At 30.4% G+C, this 20,159-nt stretch overlaps 2 protein-coding genes across 2 annotated transcripts; one reads left to right on the top strand and one right to left on the bottom strand.

Annotated features, from left to right (window-relative positions):
• Nucleotides 1–838: 838 nt before the first annotated feature.
• LOC108336728 (probable ADP-ribosylation factor GTPase-activating protein AGD8) lies at nucleotides 839–5,911 on the bottom strand. Its single transcript, XM_017573194.2, has 7 exons — nucleotides 5,785–5,911; nucleotides 5,590–5,708; nucleotides 4,886–5,279; nucleotides 4,528–4,779; nucleotides 1,811–1,933; nucleotides 1,107–1,199; nucleotides 839–946 (listed from the first exon to the last, which is right to left on the bottom strand). The coding sequence occupies exons 1-7, from the start codon at nucleotides 5,851–5,853 to the stop codon at nucleotides 839–841; spliced, it is 1,158 nt and encodes a 385-aa protein (XP_017428683.1). The 5' UTR covers nucleotides 5,854–5,911.
• Nucleotides 5,912–17,340: 11,429 nt separating this feature from the next.
• Nucleotides 17,341–19,898, top strand: LOC108338459 (transcription factor MYC2). The gene has a single exon (XM_017575356.2). It carries the CDS (start codon nucleotides 17,587–17,589, stop codon nucleotides 19,555–19,557), a length of 1,971 nt encoding a protein of 656 aa, XP_017430845.1. The 5' UTR covers nucleotides 17,341–17,586; the 3' UTR covers nucleotides 19,558–19,898.
• The last annotated feature ends 261 nt before the right edge of the window (nucleotides 19,899–20,159 follow it).

Here is a 20,159-nt window from a genome sequence, read left to right as displayed (position 1 = left end):
CAATTTTACAATTCACTTAATAAATAGAATAATGTATATTAAAATTTTAAGTTAAAAAATATATAATTAAAATATTGTTTTAAGTTATAGAATTAATATTTTATATTTAATGGGATTTAAATATTACCACCCAACTTATAGATTAAAAATTTATCAGAATTTGTAACATAATTTTACATGAAATTTAGAAATATAGATGAAAATAACATTTTTCGTAAAAAGAAAAAAAATACTTTGATAATCTGAATAATAAAAATGCATACATGACACCTTTTATTCAATAACATAATAATATATGTTATAATTTTTAAATGAGATAAAAAATAATACAGATATAATTAAGATATTGTTATTGTAAATTATCAAATGTACTTTATCTTTTTATATCAAAATCATGAAAACAGCTGACTAGTTGTGAAAGTAACGTATTAAATGCATATGTAACTAAAATAAAAGCTACGAAAAAAGAGAGTCTAGTTAACAAAATAAAAACAAAACATTTAAGTAACTAATAAGGAAAATGGTAAAGTTATGCATTATAACTAGTTATTATAAGATATATAGTTTACTTATCTTTTGAGATACTAATTAGCATTTTTTTTTGTATTGGAAATAATTAAAGCGGAATATTATAATTACTTAATATATATTAAGAAATTTCAGAAGATAGCATTTCAGTTTGTGTTGAAAAGAATTTTTTATTAGTGATGTGAAACCCTTGTTAAAAAATATTTTATATGTTGTACTATAATTACATTTGATACACAGGTGATTGTCGACTATACCAAATTTAATGGATATCAACTATATAATTTTTTTATATAAAAAGCTTATATTCTTACATTGTTCTATCCTGAATATCTGTTATCAGATTGGAGGCCAAGAAACTGAGTTTCTTCCCAGTCTCACCAGCCATATTTCTGAGAGAAGAAATGTCTTCATAAGCCTACACAACAACAAAATAATTTATTATTAAATTTCATATAATAATAAATTATTAATAAATTTAAAAGTGTGAATATAATTAAAATAGCAAAAATCATGATAATATCTAAGGTGGCCTTATATAAACATGAATAATAAAATTTATAAATACAGAAACATACACGGAAAGATAGTCTATTAAGGAGGTCATTAGCATCAACATCAACATTGGAAGAGTTACCAAAAAGATCGGCACTAGAAATGGAAGTTGAATCCTGAAAATACAAGAGAACCATCACTCAAACACCAAAATTTAGACTTCGGAGATTTTTATTTCTAATTATAACAATAAAAAGTAAGAAAATTTTGCGAAGATTGTTCATATTTAGCTTGTGTTAAATTATTTATTATAATAATGGTTTTCAATTGCTACAAACTTATGATTACAATGTCTAGAAACATGCCATGAAAATAACACAAGTGTGTAAGTAACATTAGACTATTTTTTTAAGGCTAATTTAAGCTTTAGAATAAATTTTTATAAATAACTTTTATCACATTGAAAAAAAAAATGTTAGTATGCATTATGGCATGGTGAAAGAAATGAAAAAAAAAATATCTAACTTTGTTCCATTCATCCATGATTTATCTAAATTGTGATTAATCTTTTGAAAGAGATGCATTAAATACATTTCAAAACAATGAAACATATGAACCAAATTTACACAGAACTGATATCAATTTTTATCTAAAACTTAAAAAAAATGATTTTGTAATATTTTTTTTTCATTTTTATTCAATATAAACATAAACTCACATTTTAATTTTCTAACAAATTGTATAATTTCAAACCATGTTTCAAACATTTATTAATAAGGACACTTACTGAAAATTTTGAGAGGATAACTTTTGAATCATTTGCATCTTTGTTTGGATCTCCAAAAAATTGAGAGGAAGAAATTGATTTAGCATTTGAGAATTTCTTTCTTGCTTCGTTGGACTCCTCAATCTAGTAAGGGTGGTGATCCAAGACAAAAAATAAGAACCGAATTAAAATGAAAATAACCCCAAAACATATACAAATATTATATATAGATGATTAATCATGGTTGTAACGTCCCGGCAACTCACAGGGACCGTTGACTGCCCCCACAGATCACCACCAGGCTTTCCAGTGTGCTTTAATGAAAACCTTTTTCTTTTAAAAGTAAAGACATAAATGAAAATGAACTTGATATTCTAGCAATAGATTTTATACGCTATTCTATTTTTTATAATTTGTAAAGTAGAAAAATGGTAATTTTTTTTTGAAAAAAAAGGCAGGGTCCCTTTTAATTATGAGATACAATCTGTATTCAAATATGATATACATCATAAATAGATATGCTCTGGGACGGAAGGATTCGAACCTCCGAATAGCGGGACCAAAACCCGTTGCCTTACCGCTTGGCCACGCCCCATTTTCCATTTTACATTAATAAAGACTATTATTAATATTGGTTATTCGTCAATTCCAATTCAAAAATTTCTATATAAAAAAAATTTGTATTCTATTGGTGAGGGGTTCCAATCGAATAATCGGATTAGGTTTTTTCAATTCAAAAAACGTAAATGATGAGAAGGTCCCTCTTTTTTCCTATCCTATATATTAAAAAATTTCAATATTGGAATCCAGAATTCACACTGTAAGACTTATCTGATCTTATAAATTGTTAAAATGTTCGAATTTTAGTTTTCTGATAAATTCTGAATTTTTTTAAGACATTATTCAAATTCAAAATCTCATCGAAAACTTACAGCAGCTTGCCAAACAAAAGCTAAAAAAAAAAAGAGTAAGGGTATTACTGGCATAATATCCACAATTGGATTCAAGAAAGCGTAGGCTTCGGGCAATTTCTCCAACAAAAACCTACTGGAATAAAGGACGGAGGGAATACAAATACAGATCCAACTAAAGATATTAAGCATAACAAACATTTTGTTCTTTAATAAAATAAAAGTTATTTTTGTTTTTTTTTTTATTATGAGTCAGGCTACCGAAAAGCAAATGCATTTTGGTGATATGAGTAGTCAAATCAATTCCTTTAAGCTATCCTTCAACTGTATAGTCCCATACCTATACAGTCTCCAAATCCCTCTCATTCCGGTGTATGTTCGATTCATCCATGTACCCCTTCCACCCGAAGCTGCCAGGAGCCGCTCCTTGTCTGTGCCCCCTGCACCATGCTTTTTGCACCGGCGTCACTCCCCGCCCTCGTCTCCGTGCCCGGGTGTCACATGCCCACCAGCTTTTGCTCTGGTTCGTCCTCGAACCACACCCTACTGGGAGAGGCTAGGCTCTGATACCATCTGTAACGTCCCGGCAACTCGCAGGGACCGTCGACTGCCCCCACAGATCACCACCAGGCTTTCCAGTGTGCTTTGTCCTCACTCGCACACTTTTCGGGAAAACTTCCCGGAAGGTCACCCATCCCAGAATTGCTCCAGGCTAAGCACGCTTAACCATGGAGTTCTTATGAGTCAGGCTACCGAAAAGCAAATGCATTTTTGGTGATATGAGTAGTCAAATCAATTCCTTTAAGCTATCCTTCAACTGTATAGTCCCATACCTATACAGTCTCCAGATCCCTCTCATTCCGGTGTATGTTCGATTCATCCATGTACCCCTTCCACCCGAAGCTGCCAGGAGCCGCTCCTTGTCTGTGCCCCCTGCACCATGCTTTTTGCACCAGCGTCACTCCCCGCCCTCGTCTCCGTGCCCGGGTGTCACAATGGTTGGTTGAGGTCAAATGAAATAGTTATACAAAACTTATGTTTGGTGTCTACGGGTTATGTCGTGGGATCATGTATTATAAACACAATGTATCCTTAAACATAAAGTAGTTTAGTTACTAAAATTCAATATGTTTTTTTTGTCCTAAATTGAATGAAATTAAGAGTCCACAAAAATTACTAAATGTCTGAGAGTAGAAGTATAATGTGTTTTAAGGACATTAAAGAGTGTAATTTCCTTCAACGTCATAGGTTAATGTTAATGTTTGATGACCAAACAAAATTATAGATTCCAAAGATAAAATATTATGCTTTTAATAGGTTTTTGTTCATATAATATGGTCATATTTTGTTATTTTTTAACTTTTGGTTAGTATACATTTTATTTCGTAAGTCTTTCTCCATTTTAGTAAAGCATATTTTTTTATTGTTTTTGTCCCTATAAAAAGTAGATTAATTGTTTCTTGTCCATCTAAAATACTTTTAAAGGGATTAACTCAACATAATAAAATATTTATAAGACTAAAACAAGTAAATATATCTTTTTTACTATGATTAAAACAAAACAAAAAACACTAAAATAGGAAAAAAAAATGTTAAAAGACATTTAAAAAAATGTGGATGATGTTGTTTTCCAATCTTACCAAAAGTTTTACCTAGAAATATACAATGTATGGACATCATGAAAAAAAAAGTACCATGTGATTAAACAAAGAACACCAACAATATTTATGGTAATGCATGGAAGTTTTGTAATAAAAGAAAGTTTTAGTATAGATAAAACAAAATATTCTTTCTAGCTAAAAGTTAAGTTTTCTAAGGATAGCTTACTTTGTCTTTTGATGAATTTGACCCAAATTCCTTTGGAGAACCACTATCCATTAAGAAGTCTACAAAGACGCTTGATGACTCTGGTAAGGATACATGCCTTACTAAGCGACCCTTGCCTTTAGAATTCAAATCAACTGATTGGTCATTTTCTATATACTCAAATCGTGATGTAGATGATGACCCTGAAAGTGTATGCTTCTTTGCTGCGGTTGCTGGTTCTTCTGGTTTTTGCTCGTACAGATTCTCACATGACTGCATATCATACATAGGCATTTTCAAATTTTGTGAGACTGATCAGAATTAACCAACAAACACAACATATTTCTTCAAATATAAATGCAAATAAAAGTATATATACCTTTCTAGTAAGCTTTCTAGCACCAAGTCCGACAGTTTTTTTTGTTTTTTTAGCAGATATAGGTTTTCTGACAGTATTAGAAACTGTTGTGTGTGAATAAGCACTTTCGTTTGGGGATTCATTAGTCTTTACTTGAGGAAGTTCTTCAACAACTTGTTCAAACTGAGAAGCAGTAGGCGATGATGGTGAATCTACCTCCTTATCTGTCATACTTTTAGCTACTTCCTTAGAAAGAATTTGTCTATATAACTCCGCAGCTCTTGATGTATATTTGGCCTCTACTTTACCACCATCAGTCCAACCATGCTGCTTAAAGAAATTTCGTGCACGGTTGTTTCCTCCCAAGCTCATCGTTTTCAATTGCTCTGGACTCCACATGTCTAAGTTTGTTGATCTACAAAACAAACATATAATAATCAATGTTCTCATTTTGCAAATCCTAATCCTATATATCTTCCACAAATCATACTCATTCAACAATGCAATAATAAAAACCAAATCGAAACATGCAAATGTTCATAAACCTCGACAAACACCATGTTATTAATACCCTTTTTAACGTTGTATGTCTGTTAGCTGCAAAAATGACAGTATCCATGTACATTATTTGTTGTGTTTGATGAATTCTGAAGGTAGGGAAAATATTAAAGCGAGAAGATTTAGTCCTAACATGGAGAGCGGAAATATTAATGATTATAACTTGCCTGACAAAACTGACATGGACACCGAGACTACGATGTGCAGCGGAACAATCGATGCAGAGGAAGATCCCATAGGTGAGGGAGGCCCAAGTTGGATTTTTTGCATTACAATCGAAACACATCTAAAAGAAAATGCAGAGAAGGATATGAAGTAGAAAGAGACATAATTAATAAGAAATTATATGGATAATGATGAACCTTGTTTTCAGACTTTGCCTTGAGTTTCCGAAACACATTGTTCTTGTCATAGGAAGCATCTGAGGCCATGGAGACGTAAAAGAGAAATGAAGAAAATTGAAACGCAAATGGGTGGGTATTTAGATAACTAGTTTATTTATGGAATGAATTAATTGGGGGTTTTGCTGAAAGCACCTCACCATTCCTCCTTCCACCAAAAATAACCAATCATCTTTTATGTTGCTCTATTTCTTTATAATTTTTCATTTCAATGTCTATTAAATTACTTTTTCAATTAAGTTAACTTTAAAATACTTCTTTTTCTTTCTACCATTCATCTTCTACTTTATTAAATATGATTTTATTTAAAAATATTAAATTAAAAGAAAATAAATGCTAAAAATGAAATATAACAAGTTATTTTTGAATGATTTTAGTATCTTCTTACATTCACTTAATATGTTAGTGTCATATTCCTTCAGCAAAAGGATCCTTGTCAAAAGGATAGTGACATTAAAAAAAATAGAAATTAAAAGAAAAAAAATTAAAGGTGCAAGGAGAAGTGTCCACAAACAAACACAACTTACCCAAACTGAAAAACTCTTATAGTTATTGACAAAAAAAAAAACAAAGCACGTGAGTACCAGGCTTATAAGTCTGTGTTATTAAAATATTAAAATATTAAAATATTAGGCTTGTTTTGATATTAGTTAACATGTCTGGTCCTGACTTAAGCTAGAAAAGACATGTTTTGCGCTTACATTGCGTGTTAGATGACACCCACCGTAGTGATATTGCCCTTGTATTAATTAAATGCAATTCAAAAATAATGTCATTCTACTTTTATAGCATATTTTTGGTGATACATCTGAATCCACGTATTCACACTTTATGCTGCAAATCTTTCCACCTAACATTTCATCTCATAGCTTCTATATAAACTTCTTCTTTTCAATTACATATTCACCAAAGTTCAGATTTTAAACAAGAAAAACAATTGGATATATACATTTAGTATTTGTAGTGATGATTTTTATCTGTGTAATGACTTTGTTGAAGTTATATATTCTCCTATTTGAAATGGTGATGATGGATAATAATTGTGTGAAAGGTGCCTTTGGGTGCACAAATTATCAACAAGAAATTATTATTATTGTCAATATGTTTATGGAAATTACAAGTAGAAAGAACAACGTCAACAAATTTATTAGTGTGTGTCAGGGGTTTGCATTGAAGAAGAAGCAATGATATCATGGTATTTAGAAAACATGACTTTGATGTTGCATTGCTTCCAAATAAATATGAAAATGTTGATGTCAAAATTTGACTATGTTTTAAAATTACTCTTTTTTAATTAGTAAGACTTTTCTTAAAAGAAATACATATTATTTTGAGTAAATATTCACCAAAATTTTATGTTAAATAATATGAATAAATAAACAATTAATATAAAGATAAAAGTTGATTTAAATATTATTATCAGTAAATCTCTTTAAAAGGTATATAATGCTAAGACAATCTATCTTGAGAAAAATTACATATTTATTATTAATATATGATAACATCTCTTTTGTTAAGTATTAAGAAGATATCACTTTATCAAAGGTATCTGGTATACTTTTATTTATTCTTTTAATTGAAAGTGTAATTACAATACAGTAGTTTATTTTTATTTTTTCTTTCTATCAGGCGATTCCATTAAAAAGCCACCGCAAATTTCTAGCCATTTCCTCTTAAAGTATGCGAATTATTGAAATATTCTTGAGGTAGAGAAAGAAAAGAAAATTAGTAATATTAAGCTTGAAGCTGCAATGCCATCTATCAAGGGTAGTGATTCTCTTCAAGCGAAAAAGTTGAAACACGATTTAATTAGAAAGAAAATCTTCACTTAGATTTGAAACTGAGAAACATTAATATTAAAAATTAGGAGGGTTAATTTAAGCAGAGGGATAATTAAGAGTATTAATGAAGGAAGTTGGAGAAGTTGATGGTTTAAGTAGCGACAGAATTAAATGCGTGAAGAACGTGGGGGATCCTCGTCTCTAACTACACACCACACATCGCCATTATCGACTCATGTTGACTCACCTCCTCAAACATCCCTTTCACATATTATCACTCTTTTATCTTCAATAACCACCATTTCCCAAACTCTTTTTAGTGTCAAATCTCACTAATAACATCTTTTAGCCCCTTTTCTTTCCTTACACCATAGGCTTATTAAAACAATGTTTTTTTAAACAAATATAATGTAAATAGAAAAGAAGGAAATATTTTATTTTAAAGTTTAAAGAAAAATAATAATTTGTGTACTTGATAGTCCGGTCAACACATCCCTTACTCTTATAAGACCGGATGGTCTATTCTCATAAGAATCAGTGCTTTCTAAATACTTTCTAATAATTTTGGAGACCATGGTTTATCAATAGACCATAATCTCTATAAGTAATTCTTCAGTAACGTACACATTAAAATCATCAGCATAAACTTAATATGATTAACAAAATAAAACATACTTATGAGCTGTTTAACCCACCCGCTCTATTAAGATTTTAAAAAAATAAAAAAAAAATAGATTTTACAAGAACAATCCTAGATAGAATAGAAAATAACAAGTGAAAGAATAATCTTCTACCCCATTCTCCGAAACAATTTGTTAAACTATGTATGAAGAAAAATAAAGAGAAAACACTTGTAAGGATGCATTAATCCTTCTATCTGGTTGAACATAAGAATTGAACAAGTTTATTAAAGAAACTTGTAATCTGTGTTTATATTGGTTTTTTCTTTATATTATATTTTTTTTTTTGAAGATAATAATAAAGCTTTTATATAACACTGGCTATTACACTGATTTTAAAATCGAAATGGTCATTAAATTAATTAATATATTAGTTAAAAATCTAATGATTGTATTCATACTAGTAACAATAATAATTAAATAAGACATAAATAATATGAAAGAAATATAATTTTGTTGAGGGGTATAAAATTTTGAGTATATTCAGAAGTTTAAATAAAATATATCATGATATTTATATCTAAATTTGTTACCATTGATAAGTACAAATGTTTGAACAAAATAAAAAAATATAATGAGAAAAATATTTTAGTTTTTTTAATTAAAAAATGCTGCAATTGTTTTAGTAAGAATTTATAACTCGTATGGATCGGTTCCTTCAAGAAAGCTTTGTAGTTTATTAATGCTACTATTGCTTGACCACTCTAAATCAATAGAAGGGGTAATTAAATTTGAGCCGTAAGATTTACAAAATTTTATTTCTAGCATTTTTCTTGTTATAATTACTTGTGAAAAATAGAAGAAATCGAGTCAAATTTTAGTATACCTAAGTTCGACATGTTTTAAATAAACAAGGCATGAATCTCGTCAATGTCTTGTTATAGTAATTTTCTTAAAGATTTTGGCTGGATTAAATGAAAGCCTATTTAAAAAATATTTTATTATACGAATTTAAATGAAAGCCTATTTAAAGTTTATCGTATTATCAGCTTAAATAGGATGATTAAGAATTGCAAGTTTTTTATATTATTATGTAATATATATGTATCATTATAAATTAATTATTTATAAAAAATATTATAAAGCTTTTAAATGAAGTATAAATTTATAATTTCATAATTATTAGCATTTTACACGGATCAAAACATGCTTAATAAAAAAAATATGATTTTGAAATACTATAAAAAATTTATTCAAACAAAAAAGATATTATTTATATTTTTACTCAAAAAGTCACGTGCTTTAAGCCATGCCACCGTTCCCTTCGCCCGTGCACTTTCTCAAAATGTCGTACTCGGTTCGAACTCGACGTAGATCTGTTATAAAAGTGCCATATTGTATCTTTTACTTCTAACAATAATTAATCAATTCATTTTTTTTTTCAAGTGTAACATTTTTTGCTTGTTTATTATTTCTAAAGTTGAAGAAGAGGTAATATGATGTAAAAAAACATGGCAAAACTATGTTACAGTGACAGAGAAAAATGATTATGTGAAAAAAAAACGCAGTGTATATTTTGTGACCCACTAAGTCTTACGCGGGGTCGCATTTTTGAAAACATTGTAGGGAATCATTAGCAGCGTTCACGTGTTGACCCAAAATTTGTTGTTGCTTTCTCTCTTCAACCTTGCCCTGCTACACTACATCAACCTCTTCCCCATATGTTCCTACTAACTCAAACGTGGGAGACATGTAATATCATCACTCACTCAACATGCTATTTCTAATCCACACCGTCCACTCATACCTTTCTATTCATTGTTTTTGTCTTAGTTTTTATATATATAAAAAGTTAACTGTATAAAATTAATTAGAAAAATGGAATTTATATATATTTATATATTACAAAATCGTGTTATTTATAATCAAGATAAGATTTTGAATTTGATATTAAATAACGTAATAGATTAAATAAATAACAAATATTTCTAATAATAAATTAGATAAATTTCAATTTATGATTCTGATATAATGCTGAAAAATAATTCAAATTCTAATTCCGGACCATATTTATATTTTAACTGAAGATAAATTTTAATTCATAATTCTAATATAATGTTAAAAAATAAATCGAATTCTAATTTCGAGACCCTATTTATATTTTAACTGAGATATATATGTTTCTGAAAATTTCAAAAGTATCATCTTATCATGTTATGTTTTAGTTTCTAAAAAATCGAAGTATAATATATGCATTAGAAAGTATTTTTATATCAATTTATATAATTATGAAATCGTTTTATTTGAAGTTATTACCACATTTCCATGAAATCCAACCTTAAAACTTGAATCATGTTATAACTAAGTAAGTTTCAGGACTCAAACATGAAACTTGGAAAGTTGGAACTAGAAAACAGACCTCCAGACACTCTTGTGAAAGAATAAAAGAAGGATAGTGCAGTGCATGGGTGATAAAGTGGTCTTAGAGAAGAATTGATTAAAAGAAGATAGCTTAGTGTAAGATTATGTTAACGATAAGATGGATTAAGATATGAAATAAGTGGTGTGAAGAATGAGGATTCGTGGAAAGGGAGGAATATGATTATTTAAAAATGATATATGATGATGGGGAAGCGTGAAGTGACGGGGCAGCGTAATGAAAAGAAGAAAGAGAAAGTGTACGGAGACGTCTACATTCATTGGGCACAGCACCGCCAAGTTGGAATGCTTTGACTTTTGGCAGCGGAATGGAACACACGCGGCGGCTGAAAACAACAACTTAATATATAATAAGAGAAATTAACAAGATGTTCCGCGTGCAGATCAGAATAAAGGGCAGGGGAGGGGCTGAAAATATGAAACACGTGAGTTTTTTTTTTTTTTTTTTTTTTTAGCGTGTGTGATTAAAAGGGAGAAATGATTGGCCTCTTTAAGTCAGTGTGAGACTGTGTCTGACACTGTGCGTCACGCTTATGCCATTTTCAGTCTTCATCCTCTTCACCCATTTATGGTACTCCTTCCTACCCCATCCTATTCCTTACTCTCTCTTTTTTACCATAATAATACACACAAAATCAAATACTCCTCCCTCTCATCATCACAAAAATATTATTCTTTTCATAAATAAATTAACATTATTTTAAATATAAATTACAATTCATTTTTCTATAAATTAACCTAAATTAACCTAAATTAATTATAGCTTGTCAAAAAAACCCTGTCTTATTTTTTCATAAAAATACTTAAGAAAATATTTGGAGTTTATTTAAAAGAATATAAACTTATATTGTGTAATAATACAACTTTAATTTTTAGATCGTATACAAATTAATTAGTATTATACTTTTGAACTTCTCTCCCATTTTTTTAATCCGGATCTTCAAGTTTGGATACACGTGGAGGACATACTCCTTCCACGTCGGATCAATCTGGCAGACATACATTTGAGAAAGTAAAAAAGTTTGGGAATTAAAAAATAAAAAAATTATTTAATTATTGAACTACAGCTAAAAGAATTATAAAATAGTTTAATATACAAATTAATTTAAAAAATATAAAATAAATTTTAAATTAAAATAAAAATCATTACAAATCTTAAAAAGTGTATTTCAAAATAAAAAAATTAAAATATTTTCAGAAAATAACAAAAATATTTAATTTAATTATTTATTTCATCATAATATAAAACATATATTAATAATTTTTTTGATAATTAATAAAAAATTATAAAGCTAGTGATATATATAATTATGGTGGCATAAAATAATTTTTTTAAGATTATGCATAAATAGTTATGTTTAAAATATAACCAATTATATAAATTTCTTTATCGTAAAAAAAGTTTAATTTAAAAAATTATCTTTTTTAATATATTTTAACATTTTTAATTTGTTTAGCCATATTCGGTGGCTTTGTTTGTTTTGATTTAAACTAAAATAAATGAGTGTATCAAGTGATATTAATTTTTTTACATAAATGAATCTTTTGAAAAAATCATCTACTTATTTACGCAAGTCCTTTAATATATATATATATATATATATATATATATATATATATATATATATATTAGATATTCAAATAAATATGTTTTTTTAATACAACAGTTAACTACAATACTTTTACGACCCAATTTTTTTTCTTTTTGAAGTCTTTTTTCATCAAATATTTTTCTGCTCCTAATTTTCATTTTTCACTCAATCGTGTGAGGATAAGAAAGATTTTGTGTTTGTGAGAGAGAAACTATGGGAAATGACTATTCTGATTTATTGCTAGATTACGACCCCACCTTTTATTTCTCTCATGGCCAACCTTTCGCTGTTGGAACTAGATAAAATAATTGTGTTTTTGGAGAATATTCATTCATATATTATTTTTTAATATTTCATAAGTGTTTTTTTAATTTTAGAAAAGGTTTATTAAAACAATTCATTATATAATAATTTCATACCCAACACATAAAATTGAATTAAAGTAAAATAATTGTTAAATTGGATGCTGTAATTATATTAATTATATTCCAAAGAGATGATACCAAAGTAGAGCATACCATGAAGATAGAATTCTAAAAGCAGACCCCATGTCTCCATCATAAAACCTAGCCTAACCCAAACCTACAGGTAACTTTCAAATGTTGGTATAAGTAGAACATTATCAGTTCATACACAAAAGCACTCAGCCTCTGAACAAACAACTAGTTTATTTATTTTTCTCCTTTTTATTTTCAATTTCTTATAATGTTTTTCTTTTCACTCTTTTGTTTATTTTTCTCTTTTCAAACGGTTTTCTTTCTTGTTCTATATTTTTTTTTTCATTATTTCTCATTTTTTTTCTAATATGATTTTCTTTACTTATTCAATCTCTTTCATCTCTTTTTTATTTTCATGAAAATTATGAAAGATTTTAGTACGCCACATTCTATTTATCTTTCAAAATTTGTAAAAGAAGATTTCATTTCAAGTATTTATTTTTCTGAACTTATTCATTAAAAATATCTTACTATGGCCATTTTTATGTCACATAAAAGAGATGATATAATCTTTCAGTAACTAAAAACATAATAAAAATTTTCAAAAAACAAAAACAAAAACTCATCATGAAATTAGTTCCTTTCCATTTGATTCAATGATTAAGAGGAGCTAAGGTAGAGGTGATCTCACGTGAGAACTAAACAAATGTTCTATTATATACGGATCGAATAAAAGTACAAATTGTTGAAAATGCAAGTGTGAATCTAAGTCCCATGTTAGATAGAATTTTTAAATTAAAATACTATATAAAGGTGAAAGATCCATTAACCCATTACCTTAAAGTTTTAAGTAGAAAGTGGTGTCAATCCCTTATGTGGTTGAACTCATATCTCATTGGTATTTGTATCTCTCCATTAAACATTTCCCTTGATAGACCCAACACAACCAATTTTATACCTACAACCTACCAATAACAATACTTTATTAGTTTTTTTTTACCATTTTTTACATTTTTTTTATTATAATCACTTATTACTTCTAATTATAGTTTAGGGTTTAAGGTTTAGGTTTACACTTTTTTTAATACTAGAATGTTGTCCAATAATGTTTTAATACTTCGGACGTTTAATTTATTTGTTTGCTAAATTATGTAGTTTGACACTTTATTTTTCAACTACTATCTTTGTGAAAATGTTTAGTAAAATAGGTTACACTTTAATTGTATTGTTATCAAATAATGACTCAAGTCAATACACTTTTATTATACTATAATACATATATAAAATACTTTAGAAAAACAAAACATCCGTAAGGCTATGTTCCTTTTAGTGTATTTACTATCTCTAAGAGGGGATTAAAATCTACTTACCCACCAATTTATGATAGATTGAATCAGGTTACAAAATTTTTGGTTCACCAAAAAGAGAGTCAAGTTGAGTTGACTTTTTTTTTTCGCTGAACCATAATGAGCAAACTCGTGCGAGTCATACAGACTCACTTTGACACCCTTACATTTCATAGTCACAATATTTTTAATTTTGACTATAAGTTCTTGTTTGTCACTATTTGTATGATATTATTATATTGAACAACAAAACACTTTTAACATCGAAGTGTTTATTAGTTTACTAAATCACACCTTAATATATGAGTCTTGAATTCATTAGTTATATCTAAAGATCGATTCCAAATAAGCATGTTGTGTTGGAAATTCTAATCTAATGTCTTTAATCCAATCCAGAACGAGACAACATACACATTATTCTCTCCAATGAGATCTTCTTATTCATCTCTTTTGTCACCCTATTATTTTGTGAAGCATAATAAACAATACAATGTCCAATAATACCTTAATCTTTGTAGAAGTTGCCAAATATCTTAAAACATAATTCTAACTCATTATCCATTATCGTACTCCATACCTTTTGTTAAGTCTAATTAAGCATAAAAGTATATACTAATGAAAATGAGAAAAACATTAAATATTTCCTCATCTTAAAAATTCAAGTTAGTTTTAAGTATTTACATTCTTTAACAAAGTACCTCTTAAAGGACATTAATAATTAGAATAGCTTAAGAATGATTGTCTATATTGCTTTCCAAATATGCATTACTCACATAATTGCAAAGCCTTACTATGATAGCTACTTAATCACCCATGCTCACACAAAACTTTCATCCGACTCCCACTCATGTGACTTAGATGCAAATGCTACAAAGCCTTATAAAATGCATACGAAGAAACAAATGACAGAGTCTATCCTATTGAAACCTTCCAATATATACAAGTTACCCACCTTGTTTTATTGTATTACTACAACATATATCTTTTTCGTTACAAAAATCACCCGACTTTTAACATTACACGTGAAACCTTTTCCATTCAATGTATCATTTGAAACGAGATTGTTCTTTAGTTTTTAAATCAAACAAAGTCTAACAATAAGCTAAAAATATCAATATAAATTAAATAGACATATATCATTCAAACTCTCAACTAAGTTAAATAAACTAATACATTAATATATAAAAATATACACATATATGTATGTACGTGTACGTATGCACTTGTGCTATAAAAGATAAACAAATTCTATCAAATGTTAAACAAATTTAATAGATAAGTAAGAAGTAAAATATAAATGAATCATTCCAAGATTTATGTATGTTTTATTGCTTTAAATAACATGTAAAAAAACAGTAAAAGATAATTAGTATCATGAGAGTCATCTACAATTATTTTTAATAGGATAATAACTTTTCTTTATTGTATATCGTTTTCTTTCATTCTTACCTACATAGTTTTAATGAGAGGAGCGTTTTTTTTTCACTATTTTTTTATTGTGCTTTTATATCTAATATATAATATATTGATAATTTGAGAATCAATATAATTAATAACAAAAGTAAGAACATAGTGTATGGAAGCACATTATATATGACTAGTGAAAATAATATTTTTATGATAAAAAATAATTATATAGATAAATATAAATAATAGGGTTAAATATGTTTTTAAATTTTTTAAGTTTTAGTGAAAATTAAAATTAGTCCTTCCTCAAAACTTTAGTCTTATTTAGTCCCTCAATTTTAGAATGTGTAAAAATTTAATTTTTTTAACTAAAATTTGTTAAATTTATTTGACGTTTCAAACACATCTCATGATAGCATCGAAGTTTACACTATTTGACAAAAATTTCTTTTAATGTTAGTTGATAAACGTATTTAAAACCTCAAATAAACTTAACAAAAGTTGTTTAAATATATTAAGTTTACATGGTTATAAAGATGAGAAATTAAATTAGTCCGAAGATTTAAAGAGTAACTAATTTTAATTTTCAATTAAAGTTAACATATTTAAAATTCTGATATAAATATTTTTATTTATTTTGTAAATAAATTTTATTTATTTTTTTGAAATAATTTTAAATTTTAAAAGAATTCATTTGGAAGGTAAAATTAAAAAAAAAATGGACATAAAACAATATCTTTTACATATAAGTATAAATAATATATTATATTATTATTTTTATTTGAATGAAGAAATACTTCAACTTTAAGATAATAAAGTTAATAGTATAATTATATAAAAAAATAGTGGGTGATTTATAATATATGATATGATTGAAAGTAAAGTATATTTCGTTTACTTTTTTCAATTATAAAATATAATTAAAAGTAATATAGAAATATATATATATATATATATATATATATATATATATATATATATTTTAAAAATAAATAAAAACTAAGATATAAATGATATATATGTGATGGGTATATTTTTCATTATCTTATTATTATATGGTTTTAAAGCCCCATCACTTTTGAATTGATGTGTGGGTTGTCAATCCCACGAGGCACCAGAGAAAGACAATTTACAGGTGGAATGCAGACTTTTTTGTCGTCCACAAAATTATAAGAAAATAAGACAAAACAAAAATAATTGTGAAAATGAACCTCAAGCAGGTCCACTTTACACCACCCAGCACTATTCTTTTTGTTATACAACTATGATCTTATAATTTTAAAATTAATTTCCGTACACATAAGATGTTTTATACAAAAGCAGGAGAAATATTTTATATAAAATGTTTATTGTGGTAAATATAATTAATATTTACTATTTTAACAACTAAGATTGCTTAATGAAATATATTAAACATTTCAACCAGGTGTTTTTGTAATATTAATTAAGATAACATTTATCTAAAATTAGATTGAAATTCAGTTTAATACTTCTTCCGTTATTAATAAATATAAGACTCTGTTGCTTAAATCATCAGGGTTAAATAATGTTAATTCAATTGATAAAAGAATAAATAACAATAAATATGTATTAATTTTTAAAATTATACTTATATTTAATATTTTAATTTTTTTAAAAACTGTCTTCTAATTAAAAGTATTTTGATATAAGAATAATCCATACGATAAGCATTTGAGACTTATAGCTCTTAAAACAACAGTATCTTTAATTCGCGTAATTCGAAATAAGTTGTTTTAAGAAAGAATGAAAGAATTATATTAATAATAATAAAAAATATAGTATAGTAAAGCAGTAAAAAAGAGATGGAAAGATACAAGACGCGGCGTGTTTACGAAAAACTCGGCGTGGGCGTTTGGGTTTCGCGGAAGGCTCGCGCTTGCTCACTCTCAGTCAGTCCTCTTGAAACAAAATACTACTAAAATTCACCCTAAATGCACTCCAAATAAATTCCAAACCCAAATGCATTCTCTCTTGTTGGGTAGCTAGCTTTCTGTGTTTATCCCCTTTTCTCTTTCTTTTTTTCTCTCCCAATCCAACCCAATTTCAATTACCCAAACGCCAAACTCCAATCACCACAGCTCAATCACCAACATCATCAACAACTCAGCGTCAGCGAGTGGATGAATCTCTGGACGGACGATAACTCTTCTGTTATGGAGGCTTTCATGTCCTCCTCCGATCTCTCCTCCATATGGCCTCCGCCGGCGCCGCCGCAATCCGCCGCCGTCTTCAACCAGGACACCCTCCAGCACCGCCTACAGGCCCTCATCGAGGGCGCCAGAGAGAGCTGGACCTACGCTATCTTTTGGCAGTCCTCCTATGACTATTCCGGCTCCACGCTCCTTGGCTGGGGCGACGGTTACTACAAAGGCGACGATGACAAGGCCAAGGCCAAGGCCAAAGCTAAAGCCACCTCCGCCGCCGAGCAGGACCACCGCAAGAAGGTCCTCCGGGAGCTCAACTCCCTCATCTCTGGCTCTTCAGCTACCGCCTCCGATGACGTAGACGAGGAGGTCACAGACACCGAGTGGTTCTTCCTTGTTTCCATGACCCAGTCCTTCGTCAACGGCGCCGGCTTGCCCGGCCAGGCCTTCTTCAATTCCAACCCCGTCTGGGTCACCGGTGGCGACCGCCTCTCCTCCTCCCCCTGCGAGAGAGCCCGCCAGGGACAAGTCTTTGGCCTCCAAACCCTAGTCTGCATACCCTCCGCAAACGGAGTCGTTGAACTGGGGTCTACCGAATTAATTTACCAGAACCCGGATCTGATGAACAAGGTGAAGGTCCTCTTCAATTTTAGCAACAACAACTTCGACATGGGTTCTTCTTGGCCTGCAACCAGCGCCGATCAAGGAGAAAACGACCCCTCCACGCTCTGGCTCAACGATCCTGAAGTTAGGGATTCCATTAACACTGTCGCAGCTACTCCTTCTGTATCCGTTTCTGTTCCCCCTCATAACAGTACTCACGGGATTTCAAAGACGATGCAGTTGGAGAGTTCTATTCAAACCCCCGGTTCCAGTACCTTAACTGAAACCCCAAGCTCTATCCACGCTGTTCCACAGAACCAGAGCGTGTTCTCCAGAGAATTGAACTTCTCTGAGTACGGTTTTGATCCCAAGAGTGGCAACACTAACAATCAGCATTCCCTGAAGCCCGAATCCTGCGAGATTCTCAGCTTCAGCGATAGCAAGAGAACCTCTTACGGGGGCGGGGGCGGGGCCGGGGCCGTCAATGGTAATTCCAATTCCAATTCAAATTTCTTCTCTGGTCAATCACCGTTTGTTGCTGTTGCGGATGAGAACAACAATAACAACAACGGGAAGAGAAGGTCACCGAATTCGCGAGGCAGCAACGACGACGGAATGCTTTCGTTCACCTCCCGCGCGATTCTTCCGGTCACTAATTTGAAGTCTGCCGGTGGCGGTGATTCCGACCACTCGGATCTGGAAGCGTCGGTGGTAAAGGACCCTGTGGTGGAGCCGGAGAAGCGGCCCCGGAAGAGAGGGCGGAAGCCGGCGAACGGAAGAGAGGAACCGTTAAACCACGTGGAAGCGGAGAGGCAGAGGAGGGAGAAGCTGAATCAGAGGTTCTACGCGCTTCGTGCTGTGGTTCCCAACGTGTCCAAGATGGACAAAGCGTCGCTTCTGGGTGACGCAATATCTTACATTACGGAGCTGAAGTCCAAGCTTCAAACTCTGGAATCAGATAAAGATGGGTTGCAGAAGCAACTTGAAGGAGTGAAGAAGGAACTCGAGAAATCAAGTGATAACTCTAATCACATGAAACACGCGGGTAATGGTAACATTAAGTCGGCTAATCAGGCGTTGATTGACTTGGACATCGACGTGAAGATTATTGGGTGGGACGCGATGATAAGAATCCAATGCAGCAAGAAGAACCACCCCGCGGCGAGGTTGATGGCGGCGCTGATGGAGTTGGACTTGGACGTTCACCACGCCAGCGTGTCGGTGGTTAACGATTTGATGATTCAACAAGCGACGGTGAAGATGGGGAGTAGGTTTTACACGCAGGAGCAGCTTCGTTTGGCCCTGTCGGCTAAGGTTGGGGATGTACGCACTTTGCGGCGTTGAGTTGAGTTGAGATTATATGAATTGTGCTTATGTCATGTTAGCTAGCTAGCTAGCTCTGTGTAAGTTGTGCTGCTCTGGGATATTTTAAGCCTTCCCGGTAGCTGTTTCTGTAAAATAATAATAATGTCTTTTCTTTTTGGGTAGTAGATGAGTATGAATTTTGAGGTAATCATGTTGGGAAGCTTCATGGAGTTGTAGAACAAGCTAGGCACAATTGTCACCAAATCTGTGGGTGGAGTGGAGATAGGAGCCAGGTAAAATAGGGTATTTTTATCTCTCTAGATAATGTATATATTAATAATCATAAATGTGAAGGAACATCATGCAAGTTTTCGATATTATCATTCTTCATCTTATGAGTTTCACTCCCAGCCTTGGCTGCCATTTCAGTTTTTGGTTATTCAAATAATAATGGTTTGTTTGGGTCTTTTTCAAGAGATCATAAAATAACGCTATTCTTTCAAAAGCCAAAGACTTGTTTTCTGTTTTTTGGTTGGAACATGCACTGCCTACCATTTACAGGATTTTGAACAACTTTATAATCTTTATCATGGAGTTGTTGTGCTTTTGCTGTTTGATCTATCATGAGAAAAAGGGGTGTG

This window comes from Vigna angularis, chromosome 10 (assembly GCF_016808095.1).
Source record: "Vigna angularis cultivar LongXiaoDou No.4 chromosome 10, ASM1680809v1, whole genome shotgun sequence".
Classification (NCBI taxonomy): domain Eukaryota; kingdom Viridiplantae; phylum Streptophyta; class Magnoliopsida; order Fabales; family Fabaceae; genus Vigna; species Vigna angularis.
Note: the sequence above shows the minus strand (reverse complement) of the source record. Positions and strands in the feature narration are given on the sequence as shown.

Bases quoted from the DNA above. Each gene is read 5' to 3' on its own strand.
- LOC108336728 (XM_017573194.2), bottom strand. From the start codon at position 5,853: ATGGCCTCAGATGCTTCCTATGACAAGAACAATGTGTTTCGGAAACTC. The intron at 5,709-5,784 runs GTTCATCATTAT...ATTTTCTTTTAG, and splicing joins AGGCAAAGTCTGAAAACAAG to ATGTGTTTCGATTGTAATGC. The intron at 5,280-5,589 runs GCAAGTTATAAT...TTTGTTTTGTAG, and splicing joins GTCCATGTCAGTTTTGTCAG to ATCAACAAACTTAGACATGT.
- LOC108338459 (XM_017575356.2), top strand. From the start codon at position 17,587: ATGAATCTCTGGACGGACGATAACTCTTCTGTTATGGAGGCTTTCATG.